General features: G+C 47.0%; 1 protein-coding gene across 4 annotated transcripts in view; it reads right to left on the reverse strand.

Annotated features, from left to right (window-relative positions):
• Positions 1-1,416: 1,416 nt before the first annotated feature.
• PRICKLE1 (prickle planar cell polarity protein 1) overlaps positions 1,417-18,065 on the reverse strand; it is a 120,980-nt gene continuing 104,331 nt past the window's right edge. For 2 of the 4 annotated variants that reach the window (XM_047788003.1, XM_047788001.1), the window contains exons 2-8: positions 13,821-14,002; positions 11,784-11,897; positions 11,060-11,197; positions 10,298-10,501; positions 8,607-8,793; positions 6,400-7,263; positions 1,417-3,740 (exon numbers count right to left, since the gene is read on the reverse strand). In XM_047788003.1, coding sequence (XP_047643959.1) covers positions 2,878-3,740; positions 6,400-7,263; positions 8,607-8,793; positions 10,298-10,501; positions 11,060-11,197; positions 11,784-11,897; positions 13,821-13,940 — 2,490 coding nt within the window. In that variant the 5' untranslated portion in view covers positions 13,941-14,002 and the 3' untranslated portion in view covers positions 1,417-2,877. Of the gene's footprint in view, positions 3,741-6,399; positions 7,264-8,606; positions 8,794-10,297; positions 10,502-11,059; positions 11,198-11,783; positions 11,898-13,820; positions 14,006-18,065 lie in introns of all 4 variants that reach the window. The other 2 variants (XM_047788002.1, XM_047788000.1) reach the window with 1 other exon arrangement.

Below are 18,065 nucleotides of genomic sequence, written 5' to 3' on the forward strand. Positions count from 1 at the left end.
TGCCAGAGCCACAGCAACTCGGGATCCGAGTCGCGTCTGCAACCTACACCACAGCTCATGGCAACGCCGGATCGTTAACCCACTGAGCAAGGGCAGGGACCGAACCCGCAACCTCATGGTTCCTAGTTGGATTCGTTAACCACTGCGCCACGACGGGAACTCCTGCAGCAGAGTTTTTAATTTTTGGTCTTTTTTTTTTTTTTTTTTTAAGGGCCGTTCCTGCAGCATATGGAGGTTCCTGGGCTAATAGTCAAATCAAGAGTTGTAGCTGCCCACCTACGCCAGAGCCACAGCAACGCCAGATCCGAGCTGCATCTGTGGCCTACACCACAACTCATGGCAATTCTGGATCCTTAACTCACTGGGTGAGGCCAGGGATTGAACCTGTGTCCTATGGATACTAGTCAGATTTGTTTCTGCTGAGCCACAACGGGAACTCCAGCATAGTTTTGAAAAGGTCTTTAAAATCGGGAAATCTGCTCCTGTGTCATCTGAGGTTGTGAGGGAACAAGCACTCGCATACCTTGGTGGCGGAAATATGGAGCAATTCTTTCTGGAGTAAGATGGATGCTATCCATCAAAAATTTTAATGCATAACCTTTGACCCAGTAATTACGCTTCTAAGGATTTATGTGCTGATGTGCCCATGCAGGATAAAGCATCCATGAGGAAATTCAAGCCCATCACTAAGGGACTGGTTCAGTAAATCATGGTGTGTCCAAAAGTAGACGATTATGCCGTCGTTCAAAGCACAGAATGAGGTAGACCTACATGCGCTGATGTCAAATGTCCACATATAAAGTGAAAAAAGTAAGTCTTGGCTTCTCCAGTTTGCTGTCATTTTTAAAAGCTATGTTAACATAAGCATGCTTTGAACATCTGAACATCTGAAGGATACAGTAGAAACTTAATTCTAGGGAGGGGAACTGAGGGACTAGGGATGAAGAATATAAAGGAGATGATTCACTGTCTTGTGTTGTTTTTAACCACGTGCATGCACTTTGTTACACTTTCACTGCTGCGTTTTCAAAATGAACCAGACCTGGGCAATGATGATACAGTTATTGAGGAAAGGCACTCTCCCATCACTGGTGTGTTTCTGAAGGGGTTCTGTCTAGTCCCTCTGCCAAGCCTTGCTCCACCCACGGATGGGTACAGGGGGTGCTCGTGACTGCTGGTTTTCTGTTGGATTCAGGTCTGTCCTCCCAAGGCCTAACAGCTTCTCCCCAAGACCAGTAAATATGGACAACATTGCCTCTGTTCTATTTCACACCGACTAGGAGGGACAAGTGGACACGAAGAAGTCAAACGTGGGTCTGTACGGTAGGAGAAGAGCAATATAAATCATGCCTAAGTAAAGGAGCACGATGGAAGGGATTTGAATACTTCTGCAGAGATCTGTGTTCAGAAAGGTAGTTATTTATTAAGCGTTTATTAAATATCTTCCCAAAGGTCTGAGATACCACTAGGACACTGAGTTAGGATTGAAACGTATGTGCAAGAATGGCACATATCAAAGTATTAGCGCATCAGTTCAAAGCCGACGTAATTTCCCCTTGAAACAGAACCCCATATTAACTTGCAGTGACCAGGGGCACAGCACCCTCTAATTTAAAGACTTTCAAAGAAAAACATAACCAGAAAGCCCAGTTTTCAAGATTGCTGTTAAAAGCCAACAAAGTAGCTGGAATGGAGGGATGAAAAGGAATAAATCTACAAAATCCTCTGCCACAGAAAGCAGGTCCTTGTAGTTTTTTGGTCTCTTCCCATGAGATTCATCACCAGCTTGCTGAAAATGGGAATGACACCCTCTGCCATCCCCAAGGGGAAAAAAATACTCACCCGAACAGCTTCTACTTGTTTTTACCATATATTCCCGGGGTTATGTGTGGGGATTTTTTTGTTTATTTTTACATTTATACAGTTTACATTGCTTGACCCATAAATAACACTTGTAAGATTACTAGGGCCATAGTTTTAAAGAGTATTTACATAGCCCCACCATGCATACAGAGCCTTTTTAATATTGAAAAAAAATCAAAAAAGTTGAACTTCCCATCACTAGGCAATATAAATCTGACCATCTAAACTTATAAACCCTGACTAAAATACAAGCAACCATTTCATCCATAAATGCTGTTCCTGGCTCCCTAGCAAACCTAGCACTGCAATGTAACAAACATCTTACATTTCCGGGGTATAAAAATATGAGCTTTAAAATCTGAACTGTACAGTATGTACATTAATATTTGCACCGTTAAATTAGGAATACACTTAAGTCTATGAAATACTACATTATAAATAGCGGTATTTTTTTTTTTCCCCATCTGTAGCTGGAGCTAATACAATATAATGTTTACCTGGCTAATGAGGGTTGAAAGGGGACCCGGTGGCCTCGCAGATGGGACGCTCGCACGGCGTTGGCTGGGTCATGTGACCACGCGCATGCCCGCACAACAGGTCAGGCCTTCTGGACCTGGGCCAACCTGGTGCAGCTGAAAGACGCTATTGCTTTACAAAGGTGGCTCGAGTTCTCCATTGTCTAAAATCAACACACCCATCCAATCCCCTTCTCAACAGCTTCCTGAGGCTCTCTTGCAGGCGGGAGACCAAAGCAGCCGCATAAAAAAACCAAACCGAGATGCCCCGGACCGGCACAAGAGGTCACGTCCACCTGGCACCATCCAAGGAGGGCAAACGGAGACATCACACCTGCCAAATGTTAATCGGACACTGTAAACAGCAGTCGGGGTCTCATGTACATGGGCAAAGCACTTTAATCTATTTTAGCAACTTTCCTATGGAAGAAAAAAAAAAAAGATATGATTGAAGATGGTTAAATGGTGAAGTTTAAATATGAGCTCCACGGCGACCCGGTTAAGAAATGATGCAGTTTTTGCCCTTGTGTCCCTTTTTCTTCTTGGATTTGGTTGTCCTCTGACCCAACTGAGGCGCAGGGAGGGCCGACGTCGGACTGGAAAGGTCGTCTGTGTAGTAGGCGTATCTCTGCGGCCGGGGTTGAGGAATCGGTTGTCCGAGAAAATAGCCCTCCTCTTCCGAGTCGGAGGAGGAGGAGGTGGACGAGGAGCACCAAGAGTCGTCCTCCTCCCCGTAGAGCCCCAGGAAGCGGGGGCCCCCGGGGGGCTGCAGCGCGTAGTCGGAAGTGGCATGGGCGTAGGGGCCGCAGAGCTCTGCGCCCCGGATGTAAGCCTGGATCTCGCGCGCGCTCTTGCTCTGGATGAACTTCTCGTAGTTGTCGGGGGTGTAAAGCCGCAGCCTGGCCCTGGGAGAGTATTTTCTCTCCGCCACCAGGTTCAGGGCATTGTCCGAGCGGGACTTGCGGCTTCTCCGGCGGCGATGATGGTGAGGCCTGGAGCCCCTCTCGTCAAAGTGGTACACCCGCCGCCGGGTCCTCTCGCTCATGGGCGGCTGCCGGACCTCGATGTTCTCGTAGCTTCCGTTGTCGATGACGTCATCCGAAAACTTGACCTGCTGGGGTCTGGATTGAGACTTGGACCTTCTGAGCACCGGCAGGTGGACTGGTTTCTCCTCGGGCAGGATTTTTTCTGGACACAGCTCCGAACTGAGGCTCTTCAAGGACTCTGTGCTCCTGTGCAGCATGGAAGAGTTCAGAGTCCCCATGTTGCTCATTTTCTCACAATCTTCTGCCTCCATTTCCTCAAAGTTTTGCAGAGAATATAATGATGGCCTTGGTTTGCTTTCTCCATCCACTGAGGCCCCTGAAAGAAAAGCCAAGATGTGATTCTCAGTAACTCTAATCCTGACAGTTACTAACCAGCAAGTTACTGAAAGGAAGCATTTCAAAGAGAAGTCTCGCAAATCTCAATATCTGGTTAAGAATTACTAGACATGGAGTTCCTGTCGTGGCTCAGTGGTTAACGAATCCAACTAGGAACCAGGAGGTTGCGGGTTCAATCCCTGGCCTCGCTCAGTGGGTTAAGGATCCGGTGTTGCCCTGAGCTGTGGCGTAGGTTGCAAATGTGGCTTGGATCCCCGAGGTGCTGTGGCTCTGGTGTAGGCAGGCATCTACAGCTCCGATTTGACCCCTAGCCTGGGTACTTCCATGTGCAGTGGGTGTAGCCCTAGAAAAGGCAAAAAGACAAAGCAAAACAAAAAAGAAATTACTAGGCAAAACCAACGTGCATATACATTTGAGAAGCGATAGGAATTTTGCTACTGAAACAAGGCACTACAGCATCTCTTAAGAGCCTAGTTCTTTTGGAGACAAACGCTAGTGACAGCCCATGGAATGAGCAGCCGATCTTTACAAGCTCTTCATAAATGTCCTGCCATCCGTTTAGTAACATGCTGAAGCTACTCACATGCAGCTTCCGCCTCTCCAGTCATTAAAGCCAGCCTGCTTCACGCGAACATCTCTCAAATCCAGTCCTTTCCTTTGTACCCACAGAGCCACCACTATGGCCTCTTCTCATACCCAGGCTCATCTTCCTCACCTTCTACCCGGACTAGTGGTTGCACGGCCCAAGGGCCACAGCCTATTTGTGGATGAAGTTGCACTGGGACACAGCTACACCTACTTGCTGTCTGTGGTTGCTCTGCACAGTGACAAAGCTGAGTAGCTGTAACAGAGACTGTAAGAGTACCACCTAGCATTTTACTGAAGAAGTCTGCCAACCCCTGACCCAGACCCTCCATCCAGGCTTCTGCCCTTTCAACCATAAAATAATATGCTACTTCCAGATGAATCTCATTTTGAAATTCTTCTCAAACTTGATTGGCAGTTCCCATTGTGGCTCAGCAGGTTACGAACCTGACTAGTATCCATAAGGACGTGGGTTCACAGTGGATTGGGTTAAGGATCCAGTGTTGCAGTGAGCTGTGGTATAGGTCAGAGATGAGGCTTGGATCGGGCATTGCTGTGGCTGGGGCATAGGCTGGGAGCTACAGCTCTGACTCGACCCCTAACGTGGGAACTTCCATATGGCGCAAGTGAGGCCCTAAAAAGGCAAACAAAACAAAATAAAACCCAACCTTTTCTCAAACTTGCTATTGCTCTCCCCTGTTGTAACAGGGCTCAGGCAAGTTAGGAGAAATGGACATAACCCAGCTGACTATATAACACACAACAGGAGTTGTATGAATTGTTGTCCAATGGAGGCTGCACAGCTCCTACTTTCCAAAGGAAGCCTGTTTTTCAGCCCATTACCGACAAGAAATGTCCACACTGACACCTGCTGTATACACCAAATGATGTCTGTTTGATAGTAAATGTTAAAACACCTATCCTAAGGCTAAGCAAATAGGAGGTGCTTCATAATTTGGTCTTACCCACCATTCCCCTTTGCTGTCGGCCTTGACTCTGACAAGTCCAACCGAAGCCAGGGGTAGCTGTCCCCTCCCTCCTTACCCCCGCAGCCCTGACACAGGGGCCCTCCCGGTAGCCTTTTCTATCTATGTCACAATGTACCATAACCTTTAAGAAAGGACTGGATGTCATTTGTTTGACTGTGAAACTAGCCACCTAACAGCCATATGTCTGCATCCAAAGACTTACTGCAAATAAAAGATTCAGGAGCGCTAGGTTCCAGGTTCAGTCTTGCCTTTAAACACCTATTTAAAGTTGGGCATTTAGCCTCTTGCTAATTCAAGTCTCCTCATTTGTAAAATGCAATAATATCTACTCTATACAGCTCAGGGTTATTGTAAGGAAAAATGTAGATAACAGATATGAATGTGCTTTGAAAACACTGAAGTGAATTATTTCATAATCTGGGTTAAAAAAAAAAAACTTTTAGGAAAAAAAACCCTTTAAATTAAATGGCCACCCCCGCAGCATATGGAAGTTTCCTGGGCTATGGATTGAATCAGGCTAGCACAGCCGTGGCAATGTCAGATCCTTTAACCCACTGAAATTGCACCAGGCTGGGGACTGAGCCTGAGCCTCCACAGTGACTCAAACCACTGCAGCTGGAATCTTAACCCACTGAGCCAGCAGGAAATCCGAAATCAGCTATTTTTGAGCTGTCTATTGCCACAGAGCAATTCAAGCAAATACCAGAAAATGCTACGTGCTTATGAAGTTACACATGCTGATTTTAATATCTTGAAATTCATATAGTATCATCCAGAGAGTCTAATATTTTTCAGATATAGACGCAGACTTCATGGTCTCAATAACTCCATTGCTCTTCCAACAAGGGATAATAAAACCTATCCCCAAAGACTGTACTGAACATATATTTTACATGTACACACGTGTTTGTTTTGCTATAGCATTTGGCATGTCACCGAAACTCCTTCCTCCCCTCGGTCGACAGTTTTAAATAACACAGCCCCTTCTGGAGTTGAACTGTCATTTTTGGAATACACTTTTTAGTGGCTCCTTTGCAAATACCCCATAATCCCCAAATTACATACCTGTGATATTAGACAAAGCCAAAGAATCCATTGAATCGCGAACACTTTGCTCTGGTTTCAAGTCTGACAGACACTCCAGGGAATCTTCATACCACTGTGTTTGATCGTGATTGTATCCCGAAGCCCCGTGGTCCAGATCCAGCTCCTGGAGCCTCCGACTGCTTGCAGGGCCTGGGTGGCTGCCATAAGCAGAATCACCCAGTCCATCTTGTGACTGTGCCCAATACATATCAGATTGGTATTTTTTACTTGCAAGGCTCTGGTTATTTTGCTTCAACTCGGTCTTATTTTTAACCATGTTATCAGATAACCAGTGCTCACCAGCTCGCATGTCCAGCTCACCGGGCTGCTGCTGAAAGAGGCTTTTATCACCAAACTTGAGGAGGAGCTGGGTCATATAATCTTCATGCTCAGCCCATTCTTCGGGGTCCTCTGGGGTTTCGTGCTCTACTCTGCCTTTCCAGAACTCCTCATTGACAAAACCTGCTCCTTGCCTGGAAAGACTCAGGTCGTCCAGTTTCCGAGAAAGGGTGTCGTCAGCATTGCCGGAAAGGCCAGGAAACTTGTAGTTCAGGGCAGGGGATAAGAGGAGGGACTGTCGACACTGATCTGCTGACCGGCTGCTTTTGCCCATCCGGACGCTCCTTCTGGAGTCTCTCGATCGCGCCGACTGGAAGGCAGAGTCGGAAGAATCCGAGGCATGCACGTCTTCACCGAGGCTGCACGTCTTCGAGCAGTAAATCTGCCCTTGTTTGGGAAGGAAAGGACATCCCAAGAGAGAGGCTTTGCACTGGGCGCAGGAAAAGCAGGCCTCCGTGGCGTGCCAGTGCTGCCCGTCGTAGGTCATCTGCGCGTGGTCCACCCCTGTCCCGAAAAGGGATGAAATAAGGGGTTAGAGTTCCATCTTGAAACAAAGGAAGGAGACAGAGAAAAGACACACGGAGGCCAGGAGGGAACGCTCAGGGGTGATGGAATGTCCTGGATCTCAAGAGGGCCGTGAGGGACACAGTGCAGTTAATTCTCACTACCTGCAGATTCCGTATTTATCAACTTGCCTGTGTGCTAAACTGTATTTGTAGTTCTAAAATCAGTACTGGAGTTCCTGCTGTGGCTCAGTAGAAACAAACCCAGCTGGTATCCATGAGGAAGCGGGTTCAGTCCCTGGCCTCGCTAAGTGGGTTAAGGATCTGGGGTTGCCCTGAGCTGTGGCATAGGTCACAGATGCGGCTCGGATCCCGCATTACTGTGGCTGTGGTGTTAAGTCGGCAGCTGTAGCTCCGATTGGACCCCTAGCCTGGGAAACTCCATGTGCTGTGGGTGCAACCCTAAAAAAAGATTACATAAATAAATAAAACCAGTATTTGCAGAGCTTTCAAGGGCACCCACAAACATGTGCAGAGGGGCGAAAAATTTGAGTCAAAACATGCACATGTCCCAGCCAAGGTCCAAGGGCACTCAACCAGCTTTTGGTTCAGCGCTCACCCTTTTACACAAGTGGCTGATTTAGGAACATGTTTCTGCCCCCCGCATCTTTATGCCTTCTGTTGGGGATTTTGCTGTTGGAAATGGCCCAAGCATAGTGCTGAACTGCTGGCTAGAGTTCTTAAGCGCAGGAAGGCTATGAAGTGCCTTACAGGGGTGATTCATGGGTTTGGTGGGGTTTTGGCCACACCTGCAGCATGTGGAAGGTCCTGGGCCCAGGATCGAACCTGAGCCACAGGAGCAACCCAAGCCGCTGCAGTGATAACACCAGATCTTAAGTCACTGCGCCAGAAGAAAACTTGATCTATGTGTTAGATTAGCTTTGTTCAGATAGGAGTGACGGAGCTGCTGGCTCCAGTTTAATGTTAATGAGTCAACGATGTATATTAAATAAGGTGTCTTTAAACCTAAACACACCTGATATACGATTACATACAGATTGGCTGTTGACCATGTTGTGATCGGAGGCTCGCAGGAACCTAACCCATGTTCCCTGGCGGCGATGGCTCAGTATCGGCTGCTTCAGTCTTCATGGCGACTTTACAGGACAGAAGCACCACAAGGGATGGGAATCAGTGTTTGCCCGCTTATCAAAGCTCATCAAACCGAAATATTTAAAACCTCTGCATTTCACTGTATGTAAACTAAACGAAAAAGAAGCCTGGAAAATGTGAGACAGACTAACAGACAGGTGACAGAGCCAGCAGGCTGGGCCATGGACGCACCAATATGCTCCCCGCAGGTCTCGCAGTACTCTGCATACAGGGACTCGAAGCAGCCACAGCAGAACGGGCGGCCATCCTTCATGATGTACCTCTGTCCCCCTAGGACCGTCTCACACTCCAGGCAGCAGAAGTGTTTCATGTGCCAGTGGCGACCCTCGGCTTCTGTGCACTCATCAGCAAAAATTATCTTTAAAAAGAAACACGAAACCAGAAGAAGAAAGACAATCACTCTGAGCCATTTAAAAAGCCTAGTCGGTGACTGCCTGTTTTCTGGGCAGGTGACAGACACTGGACACTGACTCTTCAAAAAGGCAACTTAGCAAACTTTCTTTTCTTACAGCCTCAAGTTTAAATCTAACTTGATTCAGCTATCAAACAAAAACAGAGACTGAAAATGTTCAAAAAGAGGAGTTTCTGTCGCGGTGCAGCAGAAATGAATCTGACTAGGAACCAGGAGGTTGAGGGTTCGATCTCTGGCCTCGCTCAGTGGGTTAAGGATCTGGCATTGCCGTGAGCTGTGGGGTAGGCTGGCAGCTACAGCTCTGATCAGACCCCTAGCCTGGGAACCTCCATATGCCGCAGGTGCGGCCCTAAAAAGCAAAACACTCACTCACACAAAAGAAAACGTTGAAAAAGAGAAACTAAGTGCATGCTTATACTTTAAACAAGAAAAGAGAATTCTACATTGGAGATAACTCACTTGGTCCTAGTTTTACTCTGGCAAAGAATACATGAATATTGAAATAATTTTGTGTGCATGTCTTAACAGAAAACTCATTAAAATGGCTTGTGGAGTCAACATACGTATGGCATCTGGATGATGGATTGTGTGAAGCACACTTGTGTAGATAACACTCCTTTGACCTGTTGGCCATCTCCAGGTTAAGGACTTTCAAATTTTTTAATATTTTTTGGTTTCAAAAATTTTTCAAGTAGCACAACTCTGAAAACACTTAAAAATCAGCATATAAAAGTAAAAACTGAAAGTTTACTGTTACCAATTGAAGTAGACTAGGGCGATACAGTGACTAAATGCAAAGAGGTATCCCGGAGCGGATTATGGAATAGGAAAGAGACATGAGCAGAAAACCTGAGGCAACCTAAAGTCTGTAGTTTAGTGAATGGTATTATGCCAAAGTGAACTGCTTAGTTTCGATGCATATACCATGTTTACATTAAGATATTAGCAACAGGAAAGCTGGGAGAAGGGTACTCAGGGACTCTGTGTAATATCTTTGCACCCCTTCCATAAATCTAAAATTACTTAAAAAAAAGCTTAAGGACAAAATTTTCCTTTCACACCACCAGCCCTTCCTGCATGCCCCAGGAGTAAGCACTGCTAACTTACTGTTTGCCTTCACAAATATCCTTTCTGAGGGTTTACAAAAATGTATACAATCCTGCCCTCCCGCCCCACACTGTTTAACAAAAAAATAAGATCCATTGCTACCTACTCTTCTTGCAACTTGCTTTTGTCTCACAACCCGTCGGGCACATCCTACTTCTCAAGGCATAAAGACACCTGCTACCTTCCCTTTATTAGCTGCATCTTATTCCTCTACAGGGGTATCTTAACAATGTACCCACAGTGCGCAGGCAGGAGAGAATGATGTTTTGCTTGGGGAAGAGCCGTGGAATATTGGCTTTCTCGAAGCTTATTGTTTCCAGTGTTAAGGGGTGAACGCTTTTACCTCATCACATGCTGAACACCGGGGTTTGAGCAGTTCGGCGTGGTGCCTGCCACAGTGAATTTTTCCATCCTGATAAAAATAGATGAGGTCGACCAGCAGCTCGTTGCACGTGAAGCAGACAAAACAGGATGGGTGCCAGCACACTCCGGGGCCCGCTCGGGAGGCGAACACTGCAATTTCACCTCCATTTATCTTCAACCCACACTAAAAACAAGAGGATGGGACTTTGAAATAACCCTTTTTAAATTTTAAGACTGGATGCTCAGCCTTTCCTATTTTATATGACATCTGAAATGTGTTGGGGAAACTTTAATTTTTGTCCTCTCCTGCTAGGGATTGCACAGCTCTTTGAATAGCTCTTTGATGCCGGATTATCTGTGATGCTCCACTGGAATAAACATGCCTCTGATAGAACTACCACACTGGACTGTTGCTAAGAACAGCCTCCTGGTGGATGTCTCCCTGCCCTGGGAATGTCTTCATTCTGTCCCTGCATTTTTGGAACACTGGGTGTACCCCAGCACCACCCTCCACGCCAGGACCCCCCGAAAGGCAGGATTTCGCCCGCTGTTTACATAAGGGGAGGTTGCCTCCCCCAGACAGGACAGCCCATTGTCAGCATCAATCCCCATTTAATAAAAAAGCTAGATTGTCTTTCTGTCTCTTAGTTTCAGGAGGCTTTTAAGGCCCAGGCCTGTGCTGGCTCTGCCCCCCGACCTCCAGCTGACCCGCTCACGAGCTCCTCCTCCCAGAACAGGCTACCTGCTCGCACACAGCATGCATCACGGCTCTGGACAGAAGTTTAATCGTTCCTCTTCCGAGTGCCTCTTTCTTCCGCTGAGCACTGAATACTTGCAGCTCTTTTTTCTCCTCTTCACTCAAAGTCTGGCAATACCGCACCTTCGCAGAAAGGAAACGAAGAGAGTGTCAGGAAATAAAATGGCAAGGGTGGCTGGCCTGTCCCCATGGACCTCCAGTTTAAAATGACCCCGGGCTTTTAAAAAGACATCAGCTCTTGCAGCCTCTCTAGCAAAATGGAAATGCAAAATGAAGGAAGAGTCTTTTTTTAAAAAAAGAAAACATGCAAGGTTTAAACTCTTACCAGCAAAGACACTAAGAAAAGGTAAGACATCAACCTTTCCCCAAAAGGTTACAATACAACGTGTTAACGGCCACTTTCATTCTCGAGTGGCATTCAAAGCATCTGTGGGCCTGAACTGCCATAAAGCAGGGACTCCGGGTGAAGAGGCAGGGAAATTGCGGGCACTTGCAGGCTCCTGATAATCAGTGGGTGGCTGCAAACACTATAAAAACCAACTTGTGTTAAGTTTATTGCACTGACACCCTCTCTTAAAGAATGGACAGCGGTACTCTTTACCAAAGAACACTAGCCAGGGAGGAGGAGCTGGGGTTTATGGGAGGCACTCCATGCTTAGGGTGGATTTTTTTTTTTTTTTCCTAATTAGCCTTCTTCCTGTTCTTTTACCTCATTATCATGTGGTGGCAACTGGTACAAAAGCTGTTTGATCCGGTGTTTCTCTCCAGGGCTGTTAACATAGGGAACCTTTTCCTCTGGTAAGCAAGCAAAATAGAGCTGGATCTGAGGGAGAGAGAAGAGGACATGTCAGCCCATGGGAAGCAAACACATTAGCTCATTCCACCTTAAAAAGATACCTGGCCTCTCAGGGTCTGGGTTTGGCCTCTGACAGGATTTGGCTTCTCGGAGCTAATGAGAAGACCAGCTGAGCCCACTCAGCAGCCCTGCACACCCTCCGGAGAGCCGGCATCCAGCTGCTCAATTGCTCTTCGGGAATGTGATCCGGAGTGACAATTAGGGGCATCCTTAATTATGCACCATAAAACACGCATGCTTCAGGCTACTCTGCGTAGGTGATCGCCCCAGGGTCAGCCAGGAGAGTTCTGCGTGACTATAGGACATGACCACACAGGCCGTGTGACACTGTGCAAGATCCAGCTGCTACACAAACACACAGAATCTGCTCTCCAAATGTGCCACGATGCAAAGACAAAAGCTGTTCTGTTAAACTTGGTAAACTCTCCCTTATCAGGTTTTTCTCAAGCTTCAGCTTTCTTTGCTTCCATGGGTGCCCTTTTCTAAATACCTGGAGTCAGCTTCCCCAAAGACACTAGAGGGAAGCCATATTAAGCTGTACTTAGTTCATTTTGAAAGGAGAACTCAGTCGGTTTTTTTTCCTATTGTATCTAAAGAAACATCCCTTCCGGAGTACTGCAAAGGATACGGCAGTGCTGAGGAAGAATGAAGAAAATTTCAAGGCAAAAAAACAGGACACTAGGGAAGTGAGGGCCTGCTGGCTTCAATCTTAGTTTATCTCCTAAAACTTCTTCACTCTAAGCCGCAAGAAGGATTCTCTCTCAATAAGGAGTTTGTCAAAACATTGCTCTCCTGCCTGGAGCACAGCTCTCTGCCCTCTCCTACTGTATCAGTCACAGGAGCTTGTACAGTTGTAAACACTGAATACAAGCTACAGGTGTACACAGATGTGCCAAGAATCGTGCTGGCCCCAGATGAAGCAAGAAGCCCTCTTCTCAAAGGAGTTCCTACCAATCCGGCAACGCAACCACAATTCAGAAGCAAACATATGCCCAACCGGATCCTTGGATTTCAAACTATCTTGGCCCTTTTATCTACCATGAGTAATTTTTAACAAGTTCATCTTTGTAAGGATACTGGGAAGCTAGAAACAGGTACACAGACTGTTCTCATCTTCCTAAAAATAATACAACAAGGCACAAAATTAGCTCTTTAATTTTTTTCCTAGTTCATACTGTGAGACAGAATCCTTCATGTGCAAAGTTATCAAAGGTCAAATCCCGAGCAATAACCCTTCAGATGGTCTCTTACAGCTTCTGCATCCCCTCTCCTCCAAAGCAAGGGCGCTGCTGAGAGCCAGCATGGAAATTTTCCTCTTACCTTTTACTACTTTTTTGTTGTTACTAAAGTTCTTAAAAAGGTTAAATTCCTCTCTCACCCTCCAAAGGGTCTCCCCAGAAATCCAGATGACAAATGCACAGGCAGGACTCTGGATTTTACTCATTAGGGCAAAAACAGCATCCCTACAGGGCTTCTGGGTCCAAGCGTACAAAAGGGATTGAAAACCTGCATTGAGAAACTAAGTGTGACCTTAAAAAGCAACCACTTAAAACCATCTAAAAGAGAGTGAGGCCGGGAGTTCCTGTTGTGGTGCAGTCGTTAATGAATCCGACTAGGAACCAAGAGGTTGTGGGTTCGGTCCCTGGCCTTGCTCAGTGGGTTAGGGATCCTGCATTGCCGTGAACTGTGGTGTAGGTTGCAGACACGCTTGGATCCCGTGTTGCTGTGGCTCTGGCATGGGCCAGCAGCTACAGCTCTGATTAGACCCCTAGCCTGGGAACCTCCATATGCCATGGGTCTGGCCCTAGAAATGGCAAAAAGAAAAAACGAAAATTCTTTAAAACATTAGATCACGTGGGAAGCCAGGAAGGCGGGTGGCTAGCCTGGTACCTGTTCCGGCCTAAGGCCCGGAGGCACCCAGGCGTACTCCTCCAGCGCACAGCCCGAGTCGTCGTCCGACGTGGAGCTCCGCTGGCACGCGAAGGCGAGTTTGCTCATCTTGGGCTCCATCTCCAGAGGCAGGACCACTGAGTCCCACGACGCCTTCTCAGTCACGGGACATCCAACAACGGCTGCTGGGGACAACAGCGCAAAAATGAAAGAGAGGCACCTGAAGGCATGACTCTTACCCTCCCAAAGCTTTTTTTTTGGGGGGGGGGCACACCCACAGCATGCGGACGTTCCCATCAAACCCGCACCCCAGCTGTCCCTGGAGCCACAGCAGCAACCACGCTCAGTTCCCCCGTCTGCTCCTGCTGAGCCACCGGGAACCCCGCCGTCCGAGAGTTTTCACTAGTGCTCGGTCCTACACAGTGGGGCCCAGAGAAAGGGACCAAGTTACTAGTGTCGCCAACCCCGGCCCCGGGACCTCAGAACCTAGGGCTGCCCCGTTTGGAAAGAGGCTCCTTACCAGCTCAGCATTTCAGAAAATGCCACCCAAACTAGTTTATTTCCAGATGCCTTTAAAAGGTGCTTCTCTAAACTTTACAAAGGTTCTCAAGAAAACTGCTTTGCTGACTTAACTTCCCACAAATGAAATCCCTGCGAAGCCCCAGGAGGTGTAGACGAAAGTCAGGTTGGGTCTCTCACCCTGCCCACTACTGTGTGCCACGAAGACTGGCTCCAGTCACCCCATTTCCTCATCCAGTTTCCCAACAGAAGCAGGGTGCCTGCACAGAGTGGGTCCACTGGGCCGCTGTGCTAAGGTTTCAGGTTTCCAGTACAGTTTGAGAGGCAGTGAACTTGAGTTGACTCATAGAGAGGAAAAGGCACAGTTAAATCCTTACCCAGCACATTGAATCCATAAGCCTTTACTCTCTACGGGGTAAAGTCAGCCAGACATCGACTGATGAGTTCTTTCAACAGAAAGGAATGGACTCGGAGCACCAGGTTAAATTAAAATCCAGCTTGGTGACTGTTAGTGTTGATCTGTTACCATCAGGCTTTCACTGACAAGCTCTGCGGCACCTACCATGTGGGACATGCTATCAGCCGGCTGACGGCTCTGACACGCTCCTCAGATGATAGGCCTCTAAAGACACCAGCCCCGGACCTAAAACCCAGCAGGCACTTAGAAATCGCCGTGTACGTCCCGTCTAGCTTTCTAATGGTTCTTAAAAATTAGCCCTCATCCCCAGGCACTAAGAAGAAAAAAAGATACAAGCCTTTTAGAATCAAGTGCAGTTTTTTGTTTTGTTTTTTTTTTTGTCTTTTGTCTTTTTAGGGTCACTCCCATGGGATGTGGGGGTTCCCAGGCTAGGGTTCAGATCAGAGCTGTAGGCACCGGCCACAGTCACAGCCCAGCTGCGTCTGTGACCTACACCGCAGCTCACAGCAACGCTGGATCCTTAACCTACTAAGCAAGGCCAGGGATCGAACCCAAAATTCTCGGTTCCTCATCAGATTTGTTTCTACCGCACCATGACGGGAACTCCTAGAATCAGATGCAGCTTTTTAATACCTGCCCCTTTCCCGCCACCAAAAAAGAAAGTTCTTGATAATTAGTCCAATCCAGTTTTATATATGTCTGGTCTATAGTCCTCCACTTTACCAGCGGAGTTATCGAAGGGTACGCAACCCAGCCCAATTTTAAAGAAAACACGGCACAGGGAAGGGACGTGACTTGCCCAGGGTCACGAAGCTAAAAGCCAATCTAGTCACACCGCGTGCCTGACACATCGACTTCCAGACATTCCTCTGCTGGAAAAGTCTCTCATCTGTTTCTACAAGTGGGAAAAACAGTGGAACCTAAACGCTGTCAGCCTGAGACTCAGCCGCTTGTCCGAATCTCTGTCAATGCACTTTGAAATACTTGTGTGAGAGTGTTACCTATTCAAACCCATGAGTGTTAAAACCTGGGATTCTTTTATCAATCAAAGGATGCTAAAAAATTAAAATGTTAACAGCACACAAATGGGAGGCTAAGCATCCACTGGCTACAGTCTCTACTAGATGTAGGAATAAGGCCACACAGCAGCTATTAATCCAACTATTACCTTTACCTTTCATTCACCTGGAACCAAAAGTAAAGATGACCCCATTTCCTGCCTCAGCACTGGGAGGGTCTGACCTTTTAAACAAGATATCATCTCACAGGTGCCGTTCATTCATTCCCCACTTAGGAAAGTGTTCCTGATCATCTGCGCGTTTCTTTTACGCCTCAATAAATAAAGGATGTGTTAGGAGTTCCCTGGTGGCCTAGTAGTTAGGACTTGGCACTTTCACCTGAAACGCTGCAACCTGGGTCCAACCCCTGGCCTAGGAACTGAGATCCCACATAAAGCTGCTGCGTGCTATGCCCCCCCGCAAAAAAAAATTCCTACATGTCCAAAGAAGAGAACGAGAGGTTAAGAATTTAATTAGGAACTCACACACCCCCACCACAATGCCGGCCTTCAATGGAATTTAATCTGAATCATGAAATATGCACATGTGTTCCTTGCCAAATCTGGCTGAGGATGGAGATGCCATCCTTGCAGAGACTAAGAACATAAATATTAAGTAGAACCTAAGAATTGAATGCCACTATTTTAAAACAAGGGTAATGCCACACATTAAGATAAACTGTGCATTTTCCAAGCTAGCACAAAGATGTAGATGGCCAATGAGCCGACTTCAGCTGTATTCCCTGATGAGCATTTTCTGGGAAATGGAGAGTAAAGGACCAGCCTCATCGAGGTAAATCACTTCAGCACTACATGCCATGGCCCCATCCTCCCCATCACTGGGACGGGTTGCCATGTCTCCAGCCTGCAACCCCCACGTCGGTCCGTGCCAGCATCGCCTTAAACTGCGCTGGGAGCTGTTACTCACTGGCAAAGTGACAAATACAACATGAAAGGACGAGGCTCTGAGTGTCCCTTGTGGGCGCTCTGACAGCCAACTCCTCTGTGCCTGGCCTGGTGTGATCAGTGTTAGGACATCTGATCAGCACATCAACCAACCCCACCAGGATGTGTCTTGCTTAAATCAGGAGAGAGCTGAGCCTCAGCGTGATCTGCCGCAGGTTAGCTGGCCAAGGGCAGTGGCCTCAGAACCCGGCTCATCTGTGACCTCTCAACCCCCTCAACTCTGCACTGCCTCCCTGGTGGAACCTTTTCTTTGCTGCTACACCACAGACACTCACAATGACGCAACTGGACAGGGGATAATCCGCTTCATCAAGAGAGGGCATTTTAAGGAGAACATACAGTCAAGATGGATTACAAAAATTCTGTGGCCTCATGAGCTGTGGCTTCAGAGTTTTTAATTTGGAGAAACCCTCTCTTTTTTCCTTTATATCAGAGGCTAAGTCCTTAAAGAGACAACACATTACATGCATCAGTAGGTTCTAAGAACAGGTTCTAAGAGCTGGCCAAAAAATTAACATTAAAAAACATACAAGTTACATAGCACGGCCTCCACTTACCAGGCAGTGAGTGGCACAGACCCTACACGAACGCTGGCTCCTTTTTCTCTACCTGATAACATGAGAACTTGAAGCTGGATTTTTTCTTTGTTCCTTCTTCTTAAAAATCACCTGTGCTCGTCAGCAAACCCACAGAGTATACTGTTCAGTATGTCACTGTCTCAGACCACTTTGTACGAAGGCAGCTGACTGCTGAGCATGCAAGAACATACACTATATGGTATCTGCTTTGCAGCACAAGAGGGCAGCCTGACCATTCCTTATGCTCTGGCTGGTGATGAGGGCTTTTCCTAATGACAGCTACACGTGGTGGTTGTTTGCTTTGCCAAAATACCGCCTTTTAAGGCCAAACACAAAAGCTCGGGTGAATCACATCTAATAGGAAAATTCCACTCATGCCATTTCCAGGTGTTGTCTCTTAGGGTTGATCATGTGAAACAGGGTCACCAATCAGGTCTGCAAATCAGTTGAATAATAATGGAAAGAGCAATATTTGAAGTTGGGGGCTGATACAGAGTGCAACAGTTTTTCAAGAATTTTTTGGCAGAACCACACAGATGGACAAGAGTGGCCCTGTCCTGTGCCTCCTCCTTTACCTATTTTGAATGTTATTTGCTTATTTATATAAATTTTTATTTTGATGTAATTTCAAACTTCAGCAAAGCTGTAAGAAGAGCAAGAAACTCTTCAACAGCCTTTAGCCCAGACTCATCACCTCTTTACAATTT

Source organism: Phacochoerus africanus, chromosome 7 (genome assembly GCF_016906955.1).
Source record: "Phacochoerus africanus isolate WHEZ1 chromosome 7, ROS_Pafr_v1, whole genome shotgun sequence".
In the NCBI taxonomy this organism is placed as follows: Eukaryota; Metazoa; Chordata; class Mammalia; order Artiodactyla; family Suidae; genus Phacochoerus; species Phacochoerus africanus.